This window comes from Euprymna scolopes, chromosome 8 (assembly GCF_053919585.1).
Source record: "Euprymna scolopes isolate OS-2025 chromosome 8, ASM5391958v1, whole genome shotgun sequence".
NCBI classification, from domain to species: Eukaryota; Metazoa; Mollusca; class Cephalopoda; order Sepiida; family Sepiolidae; genus Euprymna; species Euprymna scolopes.
The window spans coordinates 21455515-21475519 of NC_136489.1; the positions used below are offsets into that span (position 1 = coordinate 21455515).

Genomic DNA, 20005 nt, shown 5'->3' on the forward strand with positions numbered 1-20005 from the left:
TTTAATTATGGTAATTTTGAAATTACATAGTTATTACTTAAACCTTCCAAATAGATATATAATTTTCTTTAACTTTATCGTTTTTTTCTGCATACTTTCTTAATACTTTATAACTTAATAATCCTTTATTTTAATTCTTTATTTCTTCTTTGCTTGACCGGGTTTTTTTATCTGTAATTTTTTTATCTGCAATTTTTATCTGCAATTTCCGTTTTAGTCTTTAAATATTCCTATCTATCTAATATATCAATCTACCCACACATCCATATCCTGTATGTATATTTACTTATATTTTACTATATACATTTACTTACATACTTACTTGCTTTATCCCTACTTTTCAGATACCGGCCATCCTCTCCCCTTAAAAAAATTTATTTTTTATTTTATTTTTTTAGGTTTTTATTTATTATTTATTTATTTATATATTAATTTATTTATTTATTTATTTATTTTCATTTAGTATCTTTTAACAACTCTTGCTGACATTTTCTTAAGTAATAACCTGTACATTTCAGTTGACCTATTTTTTTGCCGTATATTTTTTCGCGCCTTTTAACATCTTTTTGTCTGGGTCATTTTGGCATTTGCTCTTCTACTTTCTATCTAATTCTATCGCCATTTAATTTTTTTCCGCTTTTTCTTCCCTGATCTTTCTTATTTAATTTATGTCTCGGCAGCCCTATGAAAAGCCTATCTTATTTTTCTTTTATTAATATTATTGGAATTTTTCCCCTTTTCCTTGTACATATTTATGAATTATTCCATGGATTTCGGCCTTTTGGGTTATTTTGGCCCATCTTCCAATTACGTGATTTCCTTGGATTTTACTTGTGCAAATGGAAATTCAATTAACTTTCTTGGAGTTATATTTTTGGATTTTACCGTCATTGGATTATTTACCGTTCACCAGGCTATCCATTCACGTGTAATCACCTTTTTCTTCACCATATTCCCTCTGCTTCACTTTTTGTTATCAAGTAAGATCTTTGACTTACTTGCAGTTTCATCAAATACATTTGTATGCAAAATCCGATCCCGCATTTTGCTAATTCCTACCCTCTGATGAAAAGGAAAATATTACTTCGAAACTCCGCGCAGTAAGGACTTTCCACTTATCAAGTGTTTTCTTTTCAAATTAAATATGTTTTTAACTCTTTTTAAAAGTGTTTTTAACATGTTTTATTAACTGTTTGCTTATATATATATATATATATATATATATATATATATATATATATATACATTTGTCTTTACATAAGCAGTAGTTTGTTGCTACACAGTCATAAGCATGTTTCGGTTTACTAGTATTTACTAACTAGAGACCTCATCAGACAACAACCCTTATTTTCGAAAACGGAATTCTAAATGAAGAGTGAAAATCTATCCTCAGCAATAAAAGACTTTTTTTTTTCTTTTCTTTATTTTTGTTTTATCATGAGTGTGAAGAACAAGGTTGAATTGGGTGCGAATTTGTTAGTTTATTCATTCTCGTATCTGTTTATTTACTTATTTATCGGTGACTTTATTTATTTTCGTGTTGGTATTACGGGTTAAAGTTTGTGGGTTGAGGGGATTGGGTTCTAAAACTAGGGCTATACAGATGTTATCTTTAACAAGCGAGAGGCTGCTCGTTGATCGATGTCTGAGACCTTCAATGTGTCATTAAATTCTCTTTTTTTAAGTTTATATCTGATAAGAGTCTATGGTATAATCACGTTGACACACCGGTTCCTGTTATATCACCGAAGTTAAGCAATGTTGACCCTTGCTATTACAAGATGGGTGATCATTTGGGAATTCCAGGCGCTGTATGTGCTTTCCGCTTATTTCGGCATTGTTTCCAGTCGTCTTGAACCTCCACTTGCCACTGGTATTCAACAATGTTTACTCAGGAGCGGTGTAGTTGGAGATTGCGCAAATCTTGCCACAAAAATTTCACGCGCAGGCACCCTTACAGTGGGTATCCATAGTCTGTCAAGACTGAAGGAAGTCTTATATATATATATATATATATATATATATATATATATATATATATATATATATATATATATATATATATATATTTAAAGTGATGGTTGTGTAGTTCCAACGAGAGAAAAAATGTATATTTAAAAGAGTGTAGCCATCAACAATTGTGGGTTTTTTTTAAAGGTTTTCATCATATTTTTATTTTAAAATATTTTTATAACGCGTTTCGAGCTTAGGGTGTGCTCTCTTCAGATATTTTCGTAAAAAGTTTTTCTTTAAAATGGGAGTTTGTAGATATGCCTCCGCTAATATTAAATATGTTTTTCATAGTGATGCGATGCGTGTGTTCAGTGTTCAGACGTTCTGTCTCCAACTTTAAGTGTTCACAGTGACCGGTCAAAGTTAGTTTCAAAGAGTGTTTTTTAGTCCATATGGTGAAGGTTTTTATGGCTTTTTTAGGGTTCTTTTTAAAGACTTTCTTTCCCCATGTATAGCATACACTCACACACAATCACATACGCATACATATACATTCATGTACATGTACACATGCACACGCACACGTACGCAGGCACACACACATACACACACGTACATACATAGAAATATATGTAGGAGCATACATATACACACATATACATACCCACCTACACACCCACACACGTACTCGCATACATCCACCGCTAACAATTATTTTTATTTTTTTATTTTTTATTTTATATATATATATATGTATATATATATATACTTTTTTTTTCAACCAAAACACGCATGTATATATGCGCTTAATCATTCCGACATACGTACACGCACCCACACACACACAAGTAAGATGGAGAATAGGTAGAAGATATATATACACACATACACACATATATGTACACACATATATGTATGTGCACATACACTCACAAACATCCACATACTATGTAGGCACACACACATACACACACACATGCACACACACAGACATATGCAGGGGCTCACACATACGCGTATATCCATATCCATACGAAAACATTTACCCACTCATACATGTGCATACATATGTATATAAATATACACATACACACACATACACACGGATGTGTATACACTCATCCACCCATATATATATATATATGGGCACATGCACTCATAATCACACACACATACATATTCATACATTCCACCTTATGTATATATTGGTTGAAGTTTCCTTTCCAATCCATGCACATATGCATACATGGATTCGGTCACCCAAACATAAGTGCGCGTATACATACAAACAAGATGTAGCATAGATAACAGATGATATATAATTATACACACACGCATACACAATCATATGTGCACACCCACGCACACACACATATACACACGCACACACGCGCGCACATACACATACATACGTTTAATTTCTAGTTGTTTGTTTATTTAAGAGAAATGGTACTGTACTGGGTATGGGCGCGCGCACCCGCGAAAGTGTGCGTGTGCCTTATTGTGCTTTTTTGTTGTTTCGTGTGTGAGGGTGCACACCTACCCAAGCATGCATGCGTGTAAGTGTATTTTGTGTTTTGCCTATTTATGTGTATAATTATGGAGAGATGTTTAAGGCGGGGTTAAACTTTGCTATGAAATTTTTTTCTTGAGTTAGCAAGTAGAAGTAGTTGTCAGTTTGGAAGATGGGCATTATCTCGAATCTGCCTCCACTGCATGTGTGTATATGTTGTGATACATGTAGGTGTCTATTTTCCGCGATTTTGATGTTGGATCGGTGTAGGGCTACTCTATTACTAAGGTTTTTTGTAGCGCCTATGTAGGATTTATCGCATGCTGGACATTTTATTACATAGATCACGTTTTTTGAGGTGCAATCTAGGTTTTTTTTAATTTTGAATGTTTGTATGGGGTTCGTAAATGTGTATGTGTTTCCCTCTAATATTATGTTGCAGACTCCACATCGTTGTTTGTTGCATTTTGTGACTCCTTTTGTTGCGTCTTGATTGAGTTTGGATGAGGTAAGAATGCGTTTTAGGTTTTTGGGTTGGCGTTTGCTTTTTATTATTTTTGTTGTTTTAAGGAAATTTTTTAGTTTGCTGTTTTGTTTAAGTAGGACGAGGTTTTTCGTTATCTCTGTGAAAAGCTCTGGGTTGTTTGTGTTGTGTGTGGAGACGTATGTTAGGATTTGTTCTTTGTTTCGTTCTTTAGGGGTTCTCAAATCTTCTACTGGTATATTTGTCGCAAGTTGGATCCCTTTGTCTATAAGTTGTGATGGGTATTTTCTTTTTCTTAAATTTATTCGTAGTTCCTTGAGTCGGATTTTTCGAAGGTTATTGTCCGTGATTATGGTGCAGATTCTACGTGCTAGGGTGTAGGGAATTGATTTTATGCAGCTTTTAGGGTGGTGACTTTTAAAGTGTAGGTATTGTTGGGTGTCTGTAGGTTTGCGGTAAATGTCTGTGATAATGTTATTGTCTTTAATCTTTATCAGTATGTCTAGGAAAGGTAATTCTGTAGAGCTTTGTTCTATGGTGAATTTAATTTTTGGGTGTAGGTTCTGGAGTATGGTGTGTAAGTCTGTGATGTCCCCCCATGTGGGTTTCCATAGGATGAAGCAGTCATCTAAGTACCTTTTCCATGATTCTACAAACAGTATTTTAGTGCTGTGGCCAAATTTTTGTTCTATTTTTTATATAAGGTTTCTTCTAGGTAGGCTAATGTAAGGGTTGCGTAAGTCGGTGCCATTTTCGTGAAAATAGATGTCGATTAGGAAGAGAGTTGCTCCCAGGATAGACCACTTTTATTGATATTGAATTTGAAGACAACCATGTTGTATCATGCAGGAAAGCAATCCCGTGAAAATATGTCCTACATGTAGGATGTTCTTGGAATTAACTGTATGCATAGGAAATGTGAGGGATAGAAGGAGAGTTCTTTTCAGTTGTGGCAAAATACCTTTACTAAACAACCCCTACCAAAACATCCCCACAATGCAACACAACTACCTGAGACATCACATAATTCAAAACACTACCTACAACTCTCACCCCTCATATCCCACACAAAGAAACAAACCCCTAAGGCACCTCCCCCATCAACGGGAACAATCAGAATATCCCATGCAACACCAATCCCAACAAACAGACCTTCCCTACAACAAACCCCGACAACACAACCCTATACTACAATGTATGTATCCTCAACAGCAACACCAATTCCAACTGAAACACAACTATCCAACACAAAAAACATATAACGACAACCCATTCAACAATTTATCACTGAACCCTCACAATATTGTACACAACACTCATTTTACAAGGAGACATCACATCACCCTAAAACACACCACTCCTCGAAACAAGGAAACAAACAACTCCCAGCATTTTTTAGGAAGCCCCCAGGGAACAACAATTCCAGGTTAGAAAAAATTAGACCCAAAATCATCAATTTATCCACATACTCCTTATCAAAGAACGAAATGGAAATACTGAAGCTGGGCCTCAAATTCTGCCCCATCCCTAAAAGCAATATAGCAGAACTAAAAAAGGACCTTAAAGAATTCGAACGGAAATTTAGACTAATAGAAACACTAGATAACAAAGGGGACAAAGATGATTCTTTAGTAAAAAACAAATCAGCATATTTCCCTAATAAACAGAACAACACAAAAGAACTAAACAGCTACTTCGAAAATCTCTGGAACCTTAACCTCCAAAAAAAACACAAAACCACAAGCAACCTCACACATAAGCAAAAACAAGCACTCGAAAAGATCCGTAATAATAATGACATAATAATAAAAGAAGCAGACAAAGGCAGTGCCGTAGTAATCATGGACAGAACGTATTATGAAACAAAAAGTACAGAATTACTGGATGACAAACACTACTATAAACCCATTAGTACCAACATAGATAACACCACTATCTCAAAAATCACAAAACTTTGTACAGCACACAACAAAATATTAAAAAAGAAAGAAAAGGACTTCCTCACAAATTTCATTACAAAGACCAACAACTTCTACGGACTGCCTAAAATACACAAATCTGGCACAATAAAACTTGCCATCGATACACAAAACTCAGAATATATTAGCGCTCCAAACCCTAGTGACCTTACATTTAGACCCATTGTAGCAGGACCAGCCTGTCCGACAAGCAGACTTAGCAACTTAATAGACATCTTATTACAACCTTTCACAGATCAAGTTAAGAGCTACATAAGGGACGACATCCATTTTCTTACTACCTTACCACATACAATAGAAAACGGGACACTATTAGTTACATTTGACGTTAGCAGTTTATATAGTAATATACCCCATGAATTAGGAAAAGAAGCAATACTATTTTGGATCAACAGACACGCACAAACACTACATCCCAGATTCACAAAGCAATTCATTATCGATAGTATAGACATAATTCTAAATAATAATTCCTTCGAATTCAACAATACCAACTACATCCAAACACTAGGTACAGCAATGGGAACGAAAATGGCACCGACTTACGCAACCCTTACATTAGCCTACCTAGAAGAAACCTTATATAAAAAATAGAACAAAAATTTGGCCACAGCACTAAAATACTGTTTGTAGAATCATGGAAAAGGTACTTAGATGACTGCTTCATCCTATGGAAACCCACATGGGGGGACATCACAGACTTACACACCATACTCCAGAACCTACACCCAAAAATTAAATTCACCATAGAACAAAGCTCTACAGAATTACCTTTCCTAGACATACTGATAAAGATTAAAGACAATAACATTATCACAGACATTTACCGCAAACCTACAGACACCCAACAATACCTACACTTTAAAAGTCACCACCCTAAAAGCTGCATAAAATCAATTCCCTACACCCTAGCACGTAGAATCTGCACCATAATCACGGACAATAACCTTCGAAAAATCCGACTCAAGGAACTACGAATAAATTTAAGAAAAAGAAAATACCCATCACAACTTATAGACAAAGGGATCCAACTTGCGACAAATATACCAGTAGAAGATTTGAGAACCCCTAAAGAACGAAACAAAGAACAAATCCTAACATACGTCTCCACACACAACACAAACAACCCAGAGCTTTTCACAGAGATAACGAAAAACCTCGTCCTACTTAAACAAAACAGCAAACTAAAAAATTTCCTTAAAACAACAAAAATAATAAAAAGCAAACGCCAACCCAAAAACCTAAAACGCATTCTTACCTCATCCAAACTCAATCAAGACGCAACAAAAGGAGTCACAAAATGCAACAAACAACGATGTAGAGTCTGCAACATAATATTAGAGGGAAACACATACACATTTACGAACCCCATACAAACATTCAAAATTAAAAAAAACCTAGATTGCACCTCAAAAAACGTGATCTATGTAATAAAATGTCCAGCATGCGATAAATCCTACATAGGCGCTACAAAAAACCTTAGTAATAGAGTAGCCCTACACCGATCCAACATCAAAATCGCGGAAAATAGACACCTACATGTATCACAACATATACACACATGCAGTGGAGGCAGATTCGAGATAATGCCCATCTTCCAAACTGACAACTACTTCTACTTGCTAACTCAAGAAAAAAATTTCATAGCAAAGTTTAACCCCGCCTTAAACATCTCTCCATAATTATACACATAAATAGGCAAAACACAAAATACACTTACACGCATGCATGCTTGGGTAGGTGTGCACCCTCACACACGAAACAACAAAAAAGCACAATAAGGCACACGCACACTTTCGCGGGTGCGCGCGCCCATACCCAGTACAGTACCATTTCTCTTAAATAAACAAACAACTAGAAATTAAACGTATGTATGTGTATGTGCGCGCGTGTGTGCGTGTGTATATGTGTGTGTGCGTGGGTGTGCACATATGATTGTGTATGCGTGTGTGTATAATTATATATCATCTGTTATCTATGCTACATCTTGTTTGTATGTATACGCGTACTTATGTTTGGGTGACCGAATCCATGTATGCATATGTGCATGGATTGGAAAGGAAACTTCAACCAATATATACATAAGGTGGAATGTATGAATATGTATGTGTGTGTGATTATGAGTGCATGTGCCCATATATATATATATATGGGTGGATGAGTGTATACACATCCGTGTGTATGTGTGTGTATGTGTATATTTATATACATATGTATGCACATGTATGAGTGGGTAAATGTGTTCGTGTGGATATGGATATACGCGTATGTGTGAGCCCCTGCATATGTCTGTGTGTGTGCATGTGTGTGTGTATGTGTGTGTGCCTACATAGTATGTGGATGTTTGTGAGTGTATGTGCACATACATATATGTGTGTACATATATGTGTGTATGTGTGTATATATATCTTCTACCTATTCTCCATCTTACTTGTGTGTGTGTGTGTGGGTGCGTGTACGTATGTCGGAATGATTAAGCGCATATATACATGCGTGTTTTGGTTGAAAAAAAAAAGTATATATATACATATATATATATATAAAATAAAAAATAAAAAAATAAAAATAATTGTTAGCGGTGGATGTATGCGAGTACGTGTGTGGGTGTGTAGGTGGGTATGTATATGTGTATATTTGTATGCTCCTACATATATTTCTATGTATGTACGTGTGTGTATGTGTGTGTGCCTGCGTACGTGTGCGTGTGCATGTGTACATGTACATGAATGTATATGTATGCGTATGTGATTGTGTGTGAGTGTATGCTATACATGGGGAAAGAAAGTCTTTAAAAAGAACCCTAAAAAAGCCATAAAAACCTTCACCATATGGACTAAAAAACACTCTTTGAAACTAACTTTGACCGGTCACTGTGAACACTTAAAGTTGGAGACAGAACGTCTGAACACTGAACACACGCATCGCATCACTATGAAAAACATATTTAATATCAGCGGAGGCATATCTACAAACTCCCATTTTAAAGAAAAACTTTTTATGAAAATATCTGAAGAGAGCACACCCTAAGCTCGAAACGCGTTATAAAAATATTTTAAAATAAAAATATGATGAAAACCTTTAAAAAAAACCCACAATTGTTGATGGCTACACTCTTTTAAATATATATATATATATATATATATATATATATATATATATATACATATATATATATATATAAAATACAGTAAATAAGTAAAATAAAAATAATAAAATTAAGTGAAATTACGAATTTTTTGTATATATATATATATACATACATATATGTATACATATATATATATTTATAGTGATTTATAAAATATATATGGCGATTAAGCTACACTGAATATTCTGCGTTTCATCCACTATAGGATTCGTCAGGCTTATGTGCGAATTCTGTGGTTGTTTCTTGTTTTTGTATATGTTTAGGATTTTTAGTTAGCAAATCAGCTTTCTAGTATCCACCGCGCCCCTTCCTCTCAGTCAATGGGCATGCATTTTATCGAACAAAGGATCTGTTTTAGAACTAGGTTAGTGGTTTAAGGTAGACGTTTTCCTCCCTTTTTATATATATATATATATATATAACTAGCTCTACCTACGTATTGAGCACTTTTGAAGTAAATACTTAAAGTTTACGCATAAATCTATACTTTCGTATATTTATTTTATGTGAGTAAATGAAGTAGTTATATATATATATGCATATATATATATATATATATATATATATATATATATATCGCGTTTAACCGGTGTCTAAGTTGTTCTCTTTAATAATTATTTTCTACAGAAAGGGAGCAACGTGGAAAAAACCCTTTCTTTGCTTAATTATATTGCTGGAATGGGAGATTATAGCCGACTCAATTAAACGTTGTGTGGATCTGTTATGTATGTGTTTAAGGAAAGTTGCTTTGTTAAAATTAAAATGGTGGTCGTTCTCCATGATGTGACAAAATTTGGCGTTGAGTGTATTGTTGTTTTTTACATCTCTTTTGTGTTCATATATTCTTTTATTTTAATTACGTTGAGTTTCTCCTACGTATATTCTTCCACAATCAAGGTAGGGTATGGAATATATTCCGGCTTTGGTGTTGATGTTGGTATTAGTCATAATTTTACGTGTTAGATCCATAATTGTTAAAGAGTTTAGTTTTGTTATTTGAATGCCTGTCTTATTTAGGTTCTTATAGATTGTGTCGTTATTTTTATTAGTTGGTAATGTTAATTGTCTGTTGTGTGTCTGGCTATTCGGTTATGGTAAATTTTTAGTGCTTTTCTTTTTGTATTTGCCAAAAAATGTTGAGGGTATTGAAAGTTAATGAATGTACATTCGATATACTCAAATTCTTCCACAATGTATTCTTCACTGCATATTCTCAGGACCCTAAGAAATATATATATATATATATATATATATATATATTCCAGCTGTACCCGGCCACGCGTTGCTGTGGCTCAGTTTGTTAAAATGGAACACATTCCTCAGGAAAAATTGCATTTTGTATTGTTTATTTACTTTTATTATATTTTTATCAATAAAAGTTGATTCCCCTCCTCCTCCCAAAAAAAATTCATTTTTTTACCATAAATTGTTAGGTGAAAGTTTTTGTTTTTTTTGTTTGTTTTGTTTTTTAGGAAAACTTACACTTATTTTTAAAGAAATTTGGCAGTAAACGTTTCTTTTTGTAAACGGAATTTTTATTATAAAAAGAACAGATGAATGCTTTATATGAACACTGTAAATAGTTAGTTGAAAGTAAAGAAAAGTTTGATTTTGTTTTTCAAGAGAATGTACAAATTATTTTTTGTCAAGAGCTGTTAAGAAAATAAACAGGAAAAATACTCCCATCATTAATTAATTATGCAAAAATTAAATAAAATGTTGATTTAGTGTTTCAACATTTGAACAACGCTCGGTTGAATCCGGTGATTGCCGGTCGAACCCTAACCATAATTGGAATCGGGGAGGAGGGTTAAATTCTGCATGAGTACCATTCTTTTTAATTTCGTCTTTTGTTCAATTTTTTGAGTGGGCTATCAGTGATTGCAAAATAACAAATTTAACCAAAATGCAAAACATTCAAGAATTAAATCATTTTTATAAGTGCTCAGCTTCTAATACAAATCGTAGTAAATCAATCCCCCTCATTGGAAACACTCAAGGGAAGGACGAAACCAAATTATTGCCAGTATGTTTGGGAGAGGTACTATTTTTTCTTTTTTTTTCAATATTTTAAGCAGATTTGACACTCAGCTACCAGATTTTTATGGGTCGTTCGGTTTCTAATATAATGTAAGTATATCTAGATGTTTATAACTTACGATAAAATTTGCTGAGTATGCGCTGTTTTACGGTTGTTGTCAAAATGGAACGGAAACTTAAATTTCGCTCCGTTTTAATCTTTTTTTAATTGCGCACCCCAAACGAATATAATCAAAATTTAACATTCAACAATTGTACTTTATATATATATAAAACACAAAATATTTAAAAAAAAAATAATAATAATAATAATAATTCCATTTTTAAACGAAAAAAGTCAGTTTGGTATATCTTTTATTATTTTTTACATAAGTCCAACTTACCGTTCACATTGGAAATGTCGACATTTATAGGTTGTCGGGTACGTTTACAACGAATAAATACTCCAATCTACTCATCTATAGAGCGGCTATCGGAATAGACACCTCCAACCTCCCCATGTAAAGAACGGCTTTCGGAATAGACATTCCTAACCTTGTCAGCATACCCGAAAACCTATAAAAGTTGACGTGTCGAATGTGAACGATGAGTTGGACGTAATGCAAAAATGTACCGAATTTAAAAGGGAACGAAATTCAAATGTCCGTTCCATTTTTACAACAACCGTAAAGCAGAGCATTCTATGCAAATTTTACCTAACTTAGTGTATTAATGTTTGTTTTTTTCAGTAAAAAAAATATTTAGGTTTGGATATAAATTCCTAAACTCATTTCACCCTAAATAATTTAAGTGATTGAAATAGGAATCTAATTGAATCTTTAATTTCCTGAATAGTAAAAAGATGATCCACAATAGTCGATTTGCTGCTAATATCCATTTTTTAGGTACGGGCAAAAATAAACTAATAAGAATAGACGGACCGATTTATCATAATTTTTTTTATAGGTTTCCGACAACTTTATATTTGAAAGATTAAGGACTAAACTTAATTTCCCAAAGGAAAAAAAATATTTGTACACGTTTGTACACAATTTTTTTGCTAAAAATAGCTGAATTAGCCCCACAACCGAGTGTTTTTACCGTTCGCATAAGCACAACAAACCGTAATTTTGAAAATACGGCATATACAGAGGCTTAAAATCTGAGACAGCTGTCTGAGAATGACGTCATATAATTAAAAGGAAGGAGGGTGCTGGGTTTCTTTTCTTTACCCAAACGGGAATCCATACATTTCTATTGTAAATGTTTGTATAAATTTTACCATTTTTTTAATTTAATTATTTTTCTATGTTCCTATTATTTTTTTTTAATTATTGGCCAATATTATATAAAAATTATGTTACGCCGAAAGTTTCACATTCTTGCGAGCAGGGAAATTACTAAAATCTTGCATATAGAAATTATGCGAAATCTGTCATTTAAAAAAAAAGTAGAAATATTTTTTGCTGTCATAATTTTTTTTTTGTGTGAAAATATTAAATAAACAATGCTTAATTCAATGGTAATATCAGTAGTGCGAGAAATTCATTTTTCTTCGAGTTATATCGAATTCATTTATAGGGACTTTAGGGGCTTTTTTCGTAATGTTCCTGTAAAAATTATTATTTTTTATTGTTACAAATTACGATGCTTTATTTTATATTATTATAAAAAAGCAAAAATAAATTCTTGCGTTTTTTATTTACTACTGAAAACCATAACTTTAATACAGGTATTTTTGTTTAAACAAAATAATACATTTTCACTACGATTTAAGTAAAAATAATTAGTTCGTTATATTCTGCGATCATTAGTTGATAAATGCTGAAAATTTCATTAAAATTCGTTGATTTCCTGATTTTTTGGTGAATTTTTAAGTAAAGGGAGGGGTCAAAGGGTTTGTACATTTTGAGCGTCGGCATTCATTTTGCCCGTACCTACCATTTTTCGATGAATATTTGATAGGAAAGCGACCATATGTGTTTTTGATGTCACGTGACGGCAGGCCGTGATAAATAATTGTCCCCAAATAAAAAAAATAGCCCATCGATACAAAGAAAACCACTTATTTATTAAAGAAAAATTAAGTATAATGTTATAATTAAAAAGAGATATATAAAAACACGTATGGGTACAGTAAACATATTATACCAAAATGTCGAAGCAATCGTTTCAGTGGTTATTTAGACTACTAATAACGAACGAACAAAGAATAACATTTATTTATATATATATATATATATATATATATATATATATATATATATATATATAATTATTTTTTTACTATAATAATTAATTATTTTTTTACTATAATAATTAAATACCTAAAGACACTAGTGTTTCATCCTTTCGGGAATCTTCAGTGCAGGGTGTCACGATTAACACCATTCGAACGATTCGAACCCCGGAACACGAGACATCTCTGACTCGATTAGCGGAGACCGTATCCATTCGGCTACCATTAACCGCGTAGGATAACGTCGAATTTAAACATCTTAATTTTAAATGTTCATTTACGTCAGTCAGACAGTGATCTAATCGTTATACGATGCATGAGAGCTAAATTGACAGACTTTAATTCAACTGAAAGTGGTCAACGATAAGAAACGAATTTCTTGGGTTTAAAGAATTATATACGGGCCTATCAAAGTATATCAAGCTCAAAAACTCAACACTTATTTATCTGAGAAATAGATGTTTTGTCATTTTCTGGCGAAAAGCAATAGGTTTAGAAATGCCATGATATAAAGAGTTTTTATAACTTTTTTTTTACAGTTTTTCCTTGTTGAACTGACAACTAAATGTATTTAAATTTATTTTATTTTATTTTGCTTTGAATTATATTCGTGCGTGTATGTTAGCTTTTCAAATCTTAGGAAGTAATGCGGAAGTTAATAATTTCGTGTTTTTTTTGTTTTGTTTTTTTGCCATCTATATGTTAGCTTCTAGCTAGCGTCGATTATTTGAGCAATGTTCTTCATGCAAACATCTAATAACTGTCCGTTATCATTTCAGACATGGTTGGCACCAACATCTGACTCGGATAAATCTATGATTCCCGAATAGGATCCATTGCTATCTATATACATTTTTCTCGGAAGGAAATATTCCAGCGTCGGCCATTTTAGAACAACACTTACATCTGAGTCTGAAACGTGGTTTCTTTCGAAGAACAATTCACCTCCTGCCGTTTTTGAATCACATACTATGTTTAGTCGCGCAACAATATTCTGTTCGCTGGAGCTGTATTCTACACCATATATTATCGAAGAAGTGATTATCCTCTGCTTGTCGTCATTGTTATTTTTATCCAAGAAAACGCTGTATAAATTGACGCTTTTAATTCCCGAAGCCGAAGGAAAGTCGTCCAGTATTTAATTCTTAAAACAAAAAGAAAGCGATCACAATCCGAAAAAATAAAGATTTAATAAAATGTCATAAAGAGCGAACATCTATATTTAGATAGACAGAGATATCCTCTCCCATGACATGTAAACACTCACATTAAAGCAATTCTAATCGGCAAGTATATCAAACCGCGTAGTATTAGTAGTAGTATTATGATACACCGATTATTTAAGGTTGGGGATTGTGAAATCCTTGCTTCACTGTAGCCCTTTTTTATTATAATCAGGCGTGCTTTTTAAATAAAACATAGGCCATTGTTACATTTATTTGTTTATGCATATATAAAAATATACATGCTAAATTTATAAGTCAATATCATATTAAACTAAAGAAAGAATACATGAAAAAAGAGATTCTATCGTGAAATAGTTATATTTAAATGTGCACACATTAAAGACGTTCATGAAAAATTTCAATACAGGAATATATACATATATATATGCCCTCAGATACGATGTGAACAATCATATTAAAACGATTTTAATGGACAAATATATCAAACTGCGTAATATTGTTAGTAATCTTATGATAAACTGGATAGCTGCAGTTTTGTAATTATGAAACCATTGTTTCACTATAAACTCTCTGGGCAAGTATACTTATAGGTAGCATCTATTGCCTCTCAAGACTTTATGGAGTCTCATTTTATTATAAATGGTTTCGCTTTTAAATAAAATAAAGGCCAATATTACATTTACTTGCATATATATATATACATACATATATATTTAATGCTATGTAAATAAATCTATAAATTTATATTATATTAAAATAAAGAAATTTGAAAAATACATACAACAGTGAAATAATTGTATTTAGATACGTGCGCATTAAAAACACTCATGACATTTCTCGAGGCGGAAATTCGCCATTTTGTTTTGAATAAATAGACCAATCAAAATGTAGTAATGAAAACTTTGTAGCATGATAAAATGGCGCTGACAATACATCCAGAGGTAAAATGTATGAGAAAACTGTGACCAATAGAAAAAAAAGCATACACATGACGTCAATCCAATGACCATTTTTTTATAATCGCTTTACGTATGGAAAACCCATTCTTAAACAAGAACGTAATGTCAAAAGGAACCGTTTAAGTAGACTCCATATTTTTCTCATTTATTTAAATTTCTCGAAAAAAAAGTTATTGTTTCACACTTTTTTTTGCAAAAAAAGGTGTGCGTGTGTGTCTTTTTCGCGACAAACTACGGGAAGTTCTTTCGTCTGGTAATGCTTTCGGACAAGAGTTGGTATGAAAGACAAACTACTTCTGAAATAGGTCATCATCATATCAGAAGATTCTGTTGTTAGCATTGGTTTCCCCGATATTTTTCCAATCAGACTTGTATCGAGAAGACATCGGGTATTTACAAGAAGAACAATGTGAAGGTTGCCAACATCCTAAGTGAGTTTTGTGGAATGAACTCGATTCGAACTTCGCACACCTAGGTTGTCAGTCTATATCCTTAACCACTGAACCACCGTCTCTCTCTCTCTCTCTCTCTCTCTCTCTCTCTCTCTCTCTCTCTCTCTTAAAGGTGAGAAACGCTTAACCGAGTGAACTTTTGTATAAAATAAAAATAGACATAGAAATATGTGCTCATCCCTATGGTCAGGAAGAGTCGAATATACCTCTCCACCGACCATTGTTAAATTTTAATTTTTTCGAATATATCAAGGTGATGTCAATGGCCTTCGATTCTCCTACTTTTATTATCGTAAATTTCTTAGAACATTATGTTTTCAAGAAGAGCTCGCATAATCCATAAAAGAAAAAACAAGAATCGCTCTTAAGAAAAAAAATGCAGTTATCCATTTATCTATAATGATTACTCCAAATTCATTGTTTCGGTAAAAAAAAAAAAAAAAAAAAAAAAACAGCACAACAAAATTTAAAACGGATTATAAAAAACAAAAGTCATGCTACGACATAAATAGAAATAGATTTATACCGATGACAAAAAAAAACACCGTTAAACCAACATTCCAAAAGCAAAACAAAACACAAAATTAATTAAAATATCAATATAAAAGCGCTGTTATTATTATTTATATGTTCAATAAAATTATATCCAAAAATGACACAAATAACTTCAGATTTATGGTTCAAATATTTTTTCTACGATCCAGCGTATTAATCTCTCCATTCAAAAAGTAGTCTTTGCTTAGTGAAAAACAAAATAAAAAAAGCATGTAAAAAACTTAATATAAATATAGTTATAAAAATTTAATATAAATATAGTTATAAAACTTAATATAAATATAGTTATAAAACTTAATATAAATATAGTTATAAAACTTAATATAAATATAGTTATAAAACTTAATATAAATATAGTTATAAAACAATATAAATATAGTTATAAAAATTTAATATAAAAATATTCATAACCACTTAATATATATGCATACTAAAACTTAAAGGACAAAAAATATATTGCTCAATACCTGATTATCGCTTTTAACGTGATATTTTAGTAAATCATTTTTGTTCATCTTAAGTCTATCGACTTATTATTCCGATATTATGGTGTGGTTTATTTATTAAATCATTTTATCCGAACTTCAGTGAACCACTCCTTCCAAAACCGGCTAATACCTCTATTCCATTCTCTCTCTCTTTCTCTCTCTCTCTCTCTCTCTCTCTATATATATATATATATATATATATATATATATAAGTAACAAATTTCGCTGAATAAGTTTCATGTATATACATATATATACACACAGAATAACCTTAATATTTAAAAGAAAAAAAAAGACTTGACATCTCATCTACAACAACAATTTTCTGTCATTACTCTCTGAATTCGTTCACCTATACATGCAAAAACTTGTTTTGAAATATGAAATAATCAGAACTGTTTCCTTTTGTAATCTCGGTGTGCATCAGACATACTGGGGTACGGAATAGAAGAATTAACCTGGTTCTTAATTCATTTCACACGAAACTGTTGCCGACGTCGAAAACTAAAGTCCAAGCTTGATTTCCTGCGGATTGTTTGTGGCATAAATTGTATATATCTTTTTCTAAGCACCCGGAACAAAGGTTTCTGATCTTTGGGAATCGACAACGACGAGTGTGATCCTTCATGCTGAATTTCACGGAAGCTTACAATGACACAGAAAGTAGTACATTTGACTATGACGCCTTTTACAACGATTCAACCGTTGAGTCACAGGAACTCTCCTACGAGTTGAAACACCCCAGCATCGGCATTCTGCTCTCAGTTTTTTCCTTCATCACCATCGTCGGCAACATTCTCGTGATCGTTGCGGTAAGTCGCGAGCTCTACCTGCGTACAGTTACAAACTATTTCATCGTGTCACTAGCTGTAGCCGATCTCATGGTCGGCGGCATCGTGATGCCCTTCAGCATTAGCCACGAAATGACAAACAACTTCTGGCTCTACGGTCCAGCATGGTGTGACCTTTGGCATTCGTTTGACGTCCTAGCCAGCACTGCTTCCATCATGAACCTCTGCGTTATCTCGCTCGACCGCTATTGGGCAATCAACGACCCCATTACCTACCCCGTTAAAATGTCGAACAGTAAAGTCAGCATCCTCATCACGGGCGTCTGGGTGTGCTCAGCTGGTATCTCATTCCCGGCGATCGCCTGGTGGCGGTCCGTCACTCCTCAGGATCTACCCAGCCACGAGTGTCTGTTCACGGAGGACACCGGCTACCTGATTTTCTCCTCGTTCGTCTCTTTCTACTGTCCGCTAATAATAATGCTCTTCTTCTACTACAAGATCTATAAGGCGGCTGTGGCGCAGACAAGAAGCATCAAGATGGGCTGCAAGGTGATGATGTGCAGCAACATAGACGGCGAGGTGATGACCTTACGGATGCATCGGGGAGGACCGAGGCGACTTCCGCATGAATCGGAGGCGAGACACGAACGAAGTGCGGATAGCGACACGGGGAGCCCAACACGTTTAGTTAATACGGAGGCCATCGATCGACCCACCAAATGTATCACAAAGCGCCTTAGACATTTACAAATTAGCAAAAAGCTTAGCAAAATCGCGAAAGAACAGAAGGCGGCCAAAACGCTTGGCATTGTAGTGGGCGTGTTTATCCTCTGCTGGCTGCCCTTTTTCATCACGAACCTTTTGTTCGCCATGTGCAAATATTGCGTTTTCTATCCTAATATCCTCTTTCCTGTCTTCACCTGGTTCGGCTATCTCAACTCCGGGATGAACCCCATTATTTATGCTCTTTCCATGCGAGATTTTAGGCGAGCTTTTTCCAAAATCCTCTTCATGTGCTGTCCAAAATATGGGCTGATACGCAGGCAGAATCCGTACGACAATGCAATTAAAACAAGTTTTTCGGGTAACACAGTTGATCGCTGTGTACAGTTCAGGATGTGATGGGCATGGTTAAGATTTACAAGACGTTAATATTAATTAATATTAAATAACTTTAACTTATTTGTTGTTACCTAACAAAACGGTAAGAAAATGGAAAAGCGAAACGGTAACGGTTGTCCAAAAATAATAAAATAAATGAGAAAAAGACACGAAAACGTCTACAAGACATTAACAAATTTAATAAACGAAATATAAAGAGAAAACAAATCGGTATGACTCAGTGATGAATTCTAAGAGCTTAAAGTAACTGATTTGCGCGAAACAGTTACTGCGATCATATGCGTTTTCAGAACTGGTTGTGTAATCTGTTTGCCTGACAAAATGTGGAGATTGACTGATTTTACAGCCATTAAGGTGGAGCTGACATGAGGTCATTGCCTCAATGGCTAAATAAATTTAAATATATATTAAGGAAAACGGAGTGATAGAAAAAAAGACTGATTCGTATGTCCAAAGATTTGACAAGAACGAATAATTTTAAAATACGCCCGTTCGATCTACGCGTTTAACGCTGAAAATGCTATTTTCAAAATTAAGTGTGAAAAATCCAAATCAAGAGGAACCGATTAACAGATGGGCGAAGTCTGTTAAAGATATGATTATGCGGATCTAAAAAAAAGAAAAGAAAAGAAATTGTGATATGAGAACTAAACAGTTGGCGAAAAGAACATTTAATCCGACCACTGAATTCATGCGTTTCGCTCAACCCTATGACACATCTGTTGCGTCTAACTGATGTGTGCTCTTTACTCAATGGCAAATAGATTCTACGAATGAACAACAGAAAATAGTGATACAGAGAAGTCATCATTATAGTCATGAAATAAAAGAATTGTTTTGCTTGAAGGAAAAAAGAAGTCGTATCGACGACACTTCTAAGATGACCTATTGTTATTTATATTATTTAATACTCATACAGAATACGGACCAGGTTATAGTCGGAATATTACCGCATATTTACCTAAGATGCCGTAAAGTGGCGAAACATTTAACCAATGATATTGCAACTACCGAAAATCGGTAAACGGTATATTTTCCCCATAAAATCTTAATGACATATTTTGTTCTTTAGTTCCGTAAAACTATTGAATAGTTTAAAAGCATCTTTTCCCACGC

General features: G+C 33.5%; 1 protein-coding gene across 8 annotated transcripts in view; it reads left to right on the forward strand.

The window, feature by feature from the left end:
• LOC145283502 (dopamine receptor 2-like) overlaps window positions 1-19773 on the forward strand; it is a 1112732-nt gene extending 1092959 nt beyond the window's left edge. For all 8 annotated transcript variants that reach the window (XM_080132330.1, XM_080132329.1, XM_080132327.1 and 5 more), the window contains one exon: window positions 14115-19773. In XM_080132330.1, coding sequence (XP_079988456.1) covers window positions 17603-18889 — 1287 coding nt within the window. In that variant the 5' untranslated portion in view covers window positions 14115-17602 and the 3' untranslated portion in view covers window positions 18890-19773. The remainder of the gene's footprint in view (window positions 1-14114) is intronic.
• Window positions 19774-20005: the final 232 nt, after the last annotated feature.